The 11,097-nt window shown below is 36.4% G+C and overlaps 1 protein-coding gene across 14 annotated transcripts in view; it reads right to left on the bottom strand.

Annotated features, from left to right (window-relative positions):
- Positions 1 to 3,881: 3,881 nt before the first annotated feature.
- Positions 3,882 to 11,097, bottom strand: part of ABLIM2 (actin binding LIM protein family member 2) — a 156,265-nt gene continuing 149,049 nt past the window's right edge. For 4 of the 14 annotated variants that reach the window (XM_054066424.1, XM_054066430.1, XM_054066426.1 and 1 more), the window contains one exon: positions 3,886 to 9,690. In XM_054066424.1, coding sequence (XP_053922399.1) covers positions 9,577 to 9,690 — 114 coding nt within the window. In that variant the 3' untranslated portion in view covers positions 3,886 to 9,576. Of the gene's footprint in view, positions 9,691 to 11,097 lie in introns of all 14 variants that reach the window. The other 10 variants (XM_054066429.1, XM_054066432.1, XM_054066434.1 and 7 more) reach the window with 5 other exon arrangements.

The raw sequence follows: 11,097 nt of genomic DNA, 5'->3' as shown, positions 1-11,097 counted from the left end.
GGTATCCAAGTACAGTTGTTTACAAGAGTGGGACTTTAACCATCAGATAATCCCCAATGTGTTGAAGGAGAAAAGTCATGACAGTGGCAGGCCGTATTTATTATTTTTAGGATATGCTTAAGAGAGTTATTATGCGTGTTTTAAGAGTTTTGTTGTTTTTTTTTTCCTTGGAAAATCAACATGGGATGAAACATGAGAAACACAGGCATCAGGAAAAAAATCTCCCACCATTTGTTGTGATTTATGTCTTGTGAAGAACTCCAAGCAATTTGGATTTGGCTGACTTAAGTAATGTAAAAAGGCAGGAAAACAGTACTTAAAGCATTCAAAAGCATAGGTCATTTTCAGAAGACACACTCAATTCCACCTCAAATCTGCCTGGGACTGAGTCCATAAGCAGACAACTCGTTAGTTTAAGAGGCCCCAAAATCTCAGCAACATCCTGGTGAGAAAACAAGGCTAAGAAAATCTATTGGATGATGTAAGTGATGATTGGTATCCCCCAAAAAGCTGCTCAACACTTTTTCCTGAGACCTTTCAAGATGTTTCTACAAGAACATGTTGGGTTTTTTTTTTTCCCCAGCATCTTAAAGTGAAATCATAGCTTTAAGAAAGAGCTGGTATGTTATTGTCATTTGGTACCAGAAAGGCTGTCAACACAATCTGCCTCTTTGTGGTGTTTTTTTTTTTTTTTTTTTTTTTTGTGTAGACAGGCTGTATGTAAAGGATTTTTGTTGTTTGGGCAGAGAAAACTCTACAATTGACAAAACGTTGACTTTTGTTGAGAACAGATAGTGCCCCATTCAATAGGCATTGCCTTACTGGGCAGAGGAGATGAGGGCTCCCTGAATCAAGCCTCACTGTGGTTGCCTCCCACCATGCCCAACCACCTGCCCTTCCATTGTGTTGGTGTGGGGGGAACGGATGGTCTCGGTGAATAGCAAAAACCAGGCAAAAATATTGTGCAATCTGGGCCGTCAAGAGATGGAGTGACATTACAGTAATCACTGCTCTCTTCCGTAAAATGTAATGATGGCAGAATTTCAAACCAGAAGACAAGTTAAAGATTTGTAGAACAAAAATCTTTTCCTGTTACTTTGAAACTGATTTTTCTGTAAGGAAAACATCAGTGTTTCTACAGCTGTCTCAGACGCTTGAGGCATTTACAAACTAGGAATAAATGTCTTTTACCCAAAGCAGAAAAAAGAGGGCCTTTTTTCCTTCCTTATCATATACTCTGACCTGTTACTGCAGAGTCTCTTAATTCTGTAACACTCAACATCTTTCTGATTTTTTTAAAAGTATCTTTTTGAAGTATCTGTTGACCGCGTTGTTTTTTCTTGGGTCCCACATACTTTCAGGTTCACTGTGGGTGGGGAATAATATTTTACATATACTTTAAAAATTTGATTCAGGAATCTCACAGTTCAGTGTATACATGTGTTGAAAAAGGACTTCTTTATACAGGTAAAACTGACTTGTATAGAAATGCCATTCACTTTTCTGCAGAATGCAAATCTGAAAGCGTGTGTGTTATAGAACTTCAAGAAGGATTATGCAGCTTTTATATAATGCAAGGACCTCTCCTCACTCTCTACACAGACGGGTCTCCTGTGGAACAAAACTAGTTGCAACTCTCTTCTCTTCACAGAGATGTAAAATATCATACATTAGGTTCTTTGTTCCCCTGATAATTGATTTTGAATCGGGGTGAAAGAGGGAATACATTCAAAAGGATAACATACACTTCAGAGAATTTTAATGTGTAGCTAAAAATGGTTACATTGCATTCATAATCTTCTGTCTGGGCTAAAGATAAACAAACAAACCCTCCTTCTGATTTCAGTTTTAGAAGAAATTCTGTATAACCTGACCTTTGTGGTCTTATGCAGGTAAGATTGACAGTGATTTCAGTGGGCTTAGCATTTTAGCACCTGACATTTTCAAGATGCTATGCTAACATCATTTTATTAGTTGCATATTAAACCTCCAGCACCGCTGAAAAGTAACTCTAACCTTTGTGTAGTACAAACTTTTATTAAAAAAATTATAGGTTTGTTATTTTTATTTTTATATTGAGGTTAAACACACTGGGACAAGGTAAATCTTGGATCCTTGCCCCTGCTTTCTTTGAATTGAAGCGAGATTGTGCCAAATCCGCAATCCCAGCCTTTCCCTGTGTCTTTTTTCCTCTGCATTCTTCAACAATATATGAAACTCTATATCTTCCTTCTCCTTTATCATCAAGATCAGGGAACAGCCAGTTCTTAAACTTATCACGTGTCAAGATAATGCCTGTGTAATTCAGTTGAAAATCTCAACTATTCAGATAAACACACTCTGTTGGTTTGCAATACTATTACTTTGCACTTTTTTCCTACAAAAGCACACTGGAAAAGCTACTTCAAGTTACTCCTTATTTACACCTTATTTACTCTGGAGTTGACTCACTGTGATACTATGTCTCTTGTTCACTTGAGTAATCTTGTTCCTTCAGGAGAGCTTGGCCAGGTTCACTTTTAAGGACACTTTCACCAGTAACAAAGCGATACTTTTTCTGCTCAAAAAACTCTTTCCAATTTTTCCCCTTAAGCCAATGAATCAGAAGGATACTGAAAGAAAATTGCCTTATTTATGGTTGGGCACATGGCACTTTAAAGCCTGGCTTCTGTTACAGTGTTTGGAAATCAAGGTCTGATGTTGTAGAGTATATTCACAAGGTTTGATTTGCAAGTATTAGGACTCTTTATTTCTTCCTGAATTTCTTACAGCACATTTCACCGTTTTTTAGTAAGTAAGATAGGGTTCAAGAAAATTTTCATAAATACTTCTAATTTCAGAGTAAGAGCAGGGTTGCCGAATCGATATTAGTATAGAAATAGTAATTTTAGTAATCTCCTGAGTGTATAAGTCCTGAAATATGCTGATTTATATATGAGCCTATTTCAGAAGTACAAAGGAAAGGTAAAGTAAATGTGAAAGCACATAGTCTGTTATTCATATTTTTACAGAATATCTAAAAAAAAAATTATAGACCCTGGAGGGAAGTGTCTGCCTTGAAATACAGCACCTCATAATAACCTAGAGAGGCAGAGTCCTCCCACTAATGACAACAGGAGTACATTCTTCTGTAGAACCTTTAATTTCACTACTCAAAAAAGAGATATATTTCAGCTTCTATTATGTACTTATGGTCTCTTCTGTGCCATTTAAAATGGAATAAATTATTTCAAAAAACAGCCTTTGATTATTATGTTATTTTTATTGCACTATAAAAATAACCAGTTATTTAAAAAAAAAAGATTAAGGAAAAAATGCAATTTGAACAATTTGATGCTTATGCAGTGACTCATGAAGTTCTGCAGGCACTGTCATCTATCAAAAACTAGAGTTGGGTGATTAAAAATGTCTAGTATAAAATTGGCAAAAAGTGGGAAACTCAAAGGATCTGTGTTCCAGATCCTTAACTTAAGGGATTTTTTTTTTTTTTTTAAAAACCCTAACTAGCAAAATTGGCAGGTCCCACAAGTGCTTCCAGGCCAGAGAACTGTGAAAATTCAGTTGATCATGAGCAACTTCAATTGTTTAATTTAATATCAGTCATGTTAGCTATTTAATTATCAGCTAACAGATAAATGTATCGATAGTGGTGTAAAAAATTAAAATTACTCTTCTGTTGGAGTTCAGGAGCATGCCAACTCAGGAAAAAAACCAAAACCCTGAACAGCTTGCAAAAGTGAGAATAGCTCTATCAGGGCTTCAGCATAATGCATAATTGTATTTAAAAAGTCAAAGTCATTCTTACCTTTTTTCTTCCTCTGCAAAAAAAAAATGTTATGTTTGACATAACTTGGTGAATATAAAGCAAATACTGTAAAGCCTTCATTCTGTTAGATCACCTCCTGAATACAAGGTACAATGGACAGAGAGGAACTTGCAGAAGAATTACCAAAGGCAAAAAAGGTTTTAATCTCAAAAGAAATTGAAAACATTGCAATTTTTAGTGAAAAGATGAGCTAGAGGATGTAATGAAGGAGTCCACAATAGCATGTGGAGAAAAAAGGTCAACAGCAAATTATTCCGGACACAAATGTAAAAAGATTCAGTAAAAGAAATCAAGGATATTCAGACTTCCGGCAAATAGTAAACACATCATAGCTGAGACAGTGCCCTCTTCCTTTAAGCCTTGAATCATATACATTTAAATACATGAGACATGTTGCTTTGCCTGTTTTTGTTTTCCTACCAGTGACTCTGGAGCTGCTGCCATTGAGCAGTCTGGCATGGCAGGACTACTGGCTGGTCCAAACTGCTTGAATACTGCACAGATTTACTCAATCAGTTAAAAAAGACCAAAACCAAACTCAAAAAAACTACCCACAAAATATTTGGGTGCATGGTAGTCAAGAGGTCAAACATGGAGTGGTAGGAGGAAAACATGCAAAATCATCAAGGAAGAGCATTTAGAAAAAGCTCAAAACTACTTACTTTTCTTAGCTTCAACTCTCAGAGATCATGGTTGTGAGGAAGAAATAATAACCAACCCTAATAACCCAACAAACTTGAATTTGCTTCATATGCTTCGTTACCAGAGAAGTAAACTACTGAGATCTACTGTTTCAGAGGTGTGCATTTTTACTGAGTACCACCTGTTCTAACATGGCTTTTCACAGAACAGAAGAAGTGAGAAGAGGTACAAAGACTCCAAAAACCAGAGCTAGCACCTTCCATGAGCCTGTGAGGATTTGGCCATACCTCAGAGGCAGCCTGGATATGAAGAAGAAATGCAAGCCTCCAGTATAATTTTACATATACGAGAAGATTGCCGTTTGATATTGTGATACTAAAACCATTTATCTTTATTTCAGATACTCAAGATACATGAAAAATGGTTGCCGTGCCTCTGAGCTATCAAGTAATCACATTTGTAAAGGGTCAGTCTAGATCTTAGGAAACTTAGAACACCATGATCCTTTTCCCTCACACATGAGTCAAAGGGACAGGAGAATAGAAGGACACCCTGGAGCCCATGCACCACACAGATGGCAGTGCCTGCAGTCTCACCTAGCTCATCTGTAAATAGCAAACGGCATTTTCTTACAGATCTGTGAAAAGGCTAATAAAATTAATGTTCTGGCTCAGTCACATTTATGTTAATGTTAAATAGATGGTTCCCAATCAAAATGAGGAATGTAAGACAAGGTATCTCTCTCAGTCTGAACTCTATCTTTTTTCTTCATGTAAAATGGGCTTAGACTTAGAAAGTTATTACTTTCCAGGTAGTTTCTCACAACTATATATTTCCTTGTTTCTGCAATTCCAGTTTCTAGAATTCTCCCCTAAATCTCAAGGAAAAGAAATAGCAGAAGGTCAGAAAAAAATGTCCAGCTTTCTGAGCCAGCTCAGATGGTAATTTGGCACGCCTGTTTTCCTAATCTGGAATTATTGATCAGATATTCCTCAGCAACCACAAAAATCCTTTCTCTCAAAGACTATGATGACGAAATAAGTTGGCTCTTTCACTGCTCTGTTTGAGACATGCCTTCTTTAAAATACATGAGGTGAGGATTAAGTCATATATCAGGGCTGTCATGAACAGCTGAGACACACACATCGGACCCAAATATGAAAATGAATCTCTGACAAAATTCCCTTGTTTCTTGTATACATATGGGTGATTCTTTTGAGCTGCATAGCCATATCCATACTTAACAAAAATGCTGGAAGACAGTATTTCCTTGAAAACAGGACTATGGAACAGTATCTTAATAACATGAATGAGCATTATCTAAAAAACAGCTTATGATTTATTGAGACTTTCAGTTCATTACTGCCAATGCTGGATCACACTATCAGAATACTCTGGCAAAGATCTATCTTATTACTCTGAAATGCATTTTCCATTTCATAATGCTATTTAGAAGTAGCATGTGGAACTCTAGAAATAAACCAGAACATTGATTATTCACATTAGTCTATTCACATTTATTTAACAGGATGCTCTAAGCTCCTAAAAGAAGACTACATAACTAAAATTCATATTTCCAGTTTATAAATGTGGAAAATATGGTACATTTTAAAAACAGAAATGTTGTAGTCTCAGCTATGTCATGTTCTGGTTTATGGAGTCTAGGTGATGTACAGGAAATGTAGCAGTGAAGTAAACTACAAGACTACTCAATTCATAGCCCTTTTACACTGATGTATTTGGCTGGTGCCAAATTCAGCATACAATATCGTATTATAAATGAGAATTCAGTTGGGCTTGAAAGCATAATTAATAGGTCCCTACACCGTATGATAGCAGATGCTTTAAATACAGAGTGATATACCAACATGTATAAATGGAAAAACAGAACACATAATTGAGTAACACCACCTGGGCACAGAACAGGCATCTACAGATCATTTCTAGAATAAGGACACATGAGTATTTCTTCATTGAACGTCAGGAAAGGTTTTGTGTATGGAAGCCAAAATTCCTTTGCGGTTTTGGCTGGTAGTAGGAACGTTAAGTGGATAAACTGACTGTCTTGTAAAACATTTTTGTGTGCTTGGCATTAAATGCATCCCTGTTTGGTGAACAGTATAGTAAACACAAAGAATTACTATGTGACAGCATTTTGTGACACCTGTGTAATTGAAAGGACCATCCTAATGGCTTGGAAGTGATTTGGTAACTGCCAGTGTTTGCAAGACTGCTATTCCACCAACTTGGTAAAATCTGGCTTATTATTTTCACTTATAGACTGCGGGCACAGAATCAATTTCATCTAAGATAGCTTGCAATGTATATTCCTGCAGTTGGATTGGCTTTATTTGTATTCAGTGAACAGAAATATAATAGGTGCAATTCATGTAACTAGTTTTGAACATCAGGATGTGATTGAAGTGCTTTTTTTTTTTCTTTTCACTGACTAAGAAAGGGGGCACAGAATGACAAACTGACTTGTAAGCAAATGTAGATAGATGATGGGGTACCACTTCTAGGTACAGTTATGCATTGTGATAAGAACTGATATTCATAAGCTAAAATGCTTGCATGAGGGTATGCAAAACAAGAGTTTTATCTGATTTAGCTCAGGTAAGTAAAGGATCTTCAAGAGACACTTTTAAGGCTGTAGATATTGTAACAGACTAACTAGCTCAAAATAGCATAAATAAGTCAAAAAGAGCTCACATACTCTCACTGTCCTCATCAGCTATACACCTGCATAATGCAATACAGCAGCATGGAGCTGTTGAGCATTTTTTGCTTAGTAATGAACACTTTCCTTGCAGCATACATTGAGTCCTACACTGGTACAATAGTTGCTGTAGTTAAGCAATTTTCAAATTATTCATGAAGATCCACATTGAACATGATCTGCACCTGTACATGGATTTCTTTGATCAACCTGCGATTTTTTACTCATGGAGAAGATGCCTGTAATCAATTGGATGTCCCAGGAAGGTGGAGATGAGAAGAGTAGTCTTCACCAACATCAAAATTACTCATCATGATTCTCCAATCAATTGTTTTCCTGGATTTAGATTTTTATATTACTGATGGACTTTGATGATCACATTTTAAACTGTCCCATTTCAATATGCTGCCAGTTTACATGCACAGGCAAAACATAATAAGTTACTCTGAGACTGAAAAGCATTATGGATACAGTCTACAGGTGACCAGAAGCTCTCAGTTAAGACTGACCAATAGTTCTGTAGACTGAACATCACCAGTGAAGCACTTTTTGCTTGGTGAGATGTGCCAGTTGGTAGATGGATTGTTTAAATCATGACCAACTTTACCGTAACTTGACATTCAGAGCTACACATAATGCTTTCCTCACTGAGCAAAACTAATGCAAATCACATATTATTTATGTTAATAGGAAGACCCTATCCATAGCAGCAGTACAATCTAAAAATTATACACACATTAGAAAAGTTATTCAGTTATGTCTTTGTTTTAATGACTTTTTAAAACATTTGTATCATCAGACAAAACATTTAGGTCATGAGAAAATATTTATTTCCAACAGCATGGACTTCGAAAGTTAGTTGGAAGAAGGCATGTGCAACGCTATGTTTTTTCCAATGCTGGGTCAATTTAAACAGTGTGTTGTAGTGCATTTATTAACCAGTTACTTTAAGGAAATGCAAAAAGACACAGTGAAGTACGAAGTGAGTACAAACATTCAAGGCAGTAAAAATGCAGAATACTGACACATGGCTGAAAAACATACTTTTTGTAATGCTCTTTTAGTATCACGCAAAACTAGCAACTCACTTTAAAACATTCTTTGTCAGCAACCATACTTCTGACCATATGAAATTATTCAAGTTAATACAGTCTTTCAGCTGGAAGAGATATAAAGGTCTAACGCTCATATCAAATGCTTAGATTTTGTTAGCTTTGCTTGTTATTTAAGATAGTTTCAAGGTAGTGCACCAGTATCACATAGTTTGTTTTTTCTAATTGATTTGTATAGAAACATGCAAATAGTAATGCATGAGGGTTTTATACATTTGATTATAATTGGATGTATTATAGATAGAGCACATCAAGCTTTTTTTGTTACATTTTATGCTGAACTGTTCCATTTCCACACCTAACAGTTGCCATCACAGTTCTCATGGTTTACTATGTAAAGGCAGAAAGTGGAGAAAGTAAGAATGTCTGTACTTAGGACAGATATTAATGAAAATAATTATTTCATAGGTAGATATATCTATCTACATATAATTAAGATTACATGGTATTTTTATCAGCATGAAATGTAAAAAAAAAGTTCTCCAAACACCCCAAACTAGTAGGAAAACATAGTTAACTGGCACCACATCCTTAAACCAGTTTTGTATAAGGCTTCAGTTTTCCTGATGAATGGGACTAAATTTTTAAGTAGGTCTCTATACATTTTAGTCATTATAACTGTTTTATGTCACAATATATTCTTAATAAAATAAAAACTCTTGTGTTGTAATTAAAGATAGCTAGTTACCTTCTAGACAAATATGACCTTTCAGAGAGTAGGCTGTGTCTAAAGTATAAGAAGTAGAATTAAGGTGCTTCCATATTTTAGCTTTCATTCTTAAAAAGTACCATACATAAACATTTGCAATAATTGCTTGTGGACATGCTTTTCTTTGGCTTTTACCATATTTTTAATAGCATGTGATCCCCCATTGGAGAATTTTGTATTCATTACTTCCTTGGTCTTGCAAAAATTGTGTCGTAAAACCTAATGGAACAAAATGTTGGATGCATTTCCTTTGTCACAGCTACATTTTTTTCTCTTCCTTCCATGATTTCCATTTGCATCAAGCAATAACTGTGAGCAACAACAAATTCAAAGCTAGATTTTTTGCGTGTTGTAAACTGGGTAGGACCAGGAGTTACTGACAGTACCATCTGGTCATGCACGATTAGCAAATTCTCTGTATTCCAACATGTTGCCATCTAATCTGTCCTGTTTCCCCTGACACAAACTAACACAATGAAGCTGGACAATGGTTCAACAGCAAGAGCATGTGAGAGTTCTGGCAAGACTATTTTTGTTTTGATTAAGCACATATTTTATCTGGGAAGGGCTAGAAAAGCAGGGCCTTTTTCTTCAGGTCATTCCGCTTCCAAAGTGCCAGACGATCAAATTCTTCAATGCTCATTTTGAAGACTTCCTGGAACTCTTCAGGGGACAAATGTCTCTTGAAAATGAAAATACAAAAGGTATCATTAAGCTCTTCTGTGCACAGGAGTATTTCTTCCCTTCCTAAGTTTTAAAACACACCACAAAATAACGTATTAGGATTTGTATATAAATTCCCAAATTGGTTCTGGAAAAGACTGCATCAAAACCAAATGAGCTTATAGTAACTGGGAAATGAAAGTATCGATGGTAATAGTGACTTTTGAAAAAATAACAACCCAGCATCTTTTCAATATAGTTCCAAGCAAGTAGAGTTCTTTGGGAAAAAGATGTGTGTATACATGCTGCTTAATGACAGAACATGCTGAGACAAATTTAAGCTATTCCAGGACTTTAAAGAGATTGATAACAATGTAATTTCAGAGATGGGTTTCTTTTGCCTTGATCTTTAATAGGAGCAGTATAGGCCACACTGGTCACTAATAGCAACCTTGTAACAAAGGAGAGAACACACTGCTAAATTCCTAAATTCAAAATGTGCTTATCCATGGGGATAGACTCATATCAGAAGCCCAAATTGGATAAAGTTGGGGTTTTTTTAAATGCCAAGAACTATGCTTTTATGTGGTGTTTTTATGATTCAACTTTAAAAAATCCAGAGCTATAGAAAAAGAGAATACCAACATAACAAACTGGAAGGAGATAAGATAATTGCTTAACAACTCTTAGTATACACACAGAAATGGGAGAAAAGGTAATTATGTGAATTAGAAATGACTATCATATAAAATTATTCTGATAATTATTGACTAACTTGTTCAGCAGCATCAGTCATGGTACTCTGTTGTGGATGTGTTATGCACATACACAGGGACAGATTCAGTGCAATATGAATTACAAATTGTGGTTTTTAAACATAGACTCTCCACTTCCACAAAGGTTTCCTTGGAACCTGTGACCAACCCTGCAATCTAACTTTCTCCTCTGCAACTGGGCTTTTGGCTTGAAATTACCTGGGTGCAGCTCTCTTTCCAGGCACACCCAGCCCCATTCTAAGTGCTTGCTGAAGCTCCACCTGCATCCAGAAATGAGGTTCCCCAAAGCAGCTATACACAAGAAACACTTGGACATGCCTCAGACAGCAGAATTGGGCTCATCACACATTAGACAGCTGTGTAATTTCAAGGGAAAGATGTCAGCCCTTTACTTTCATTTCACTGCCTCCTGGTTGCAGGACTTCCTAGGAGGTGAGGAACCTGGGTTCAACCTCCTCATCACTTGGAGGAGGCTCAAAACTGTCATCTAATCCACCACTCACTCTCAAGATAGATGCCTGTAAGCCAGCCACGAGGGTAGTTGTAAAGGAAAGTCCTCATGAACATGAGTAATGCTGCCTGCAAATGCTGAGTGCATGATACTAGAGGTAGGGGGAGAGAGTGCACTCCCCAGAAACAGAGAAGCCACT

Source organism: Cuculus canorus, chromosome 4, assembly GCF_017976375.1.
Source record: "Cuculus canorus isolate bCucCan1 chromosome 4, bCucCan1.pri, whole genome shotgun sequence".
Classification (NCBI taxonomy): Eukaryota; Metazoa; Chordata; class Aves; order Cuculiformes; family Cuculidae; genus Cuculus; species Cuculus canorus.
Note: the sequence above shows the minus strand (reverse complement) of the source record. Positions and strands in the feature narration are given on the sequence as shown.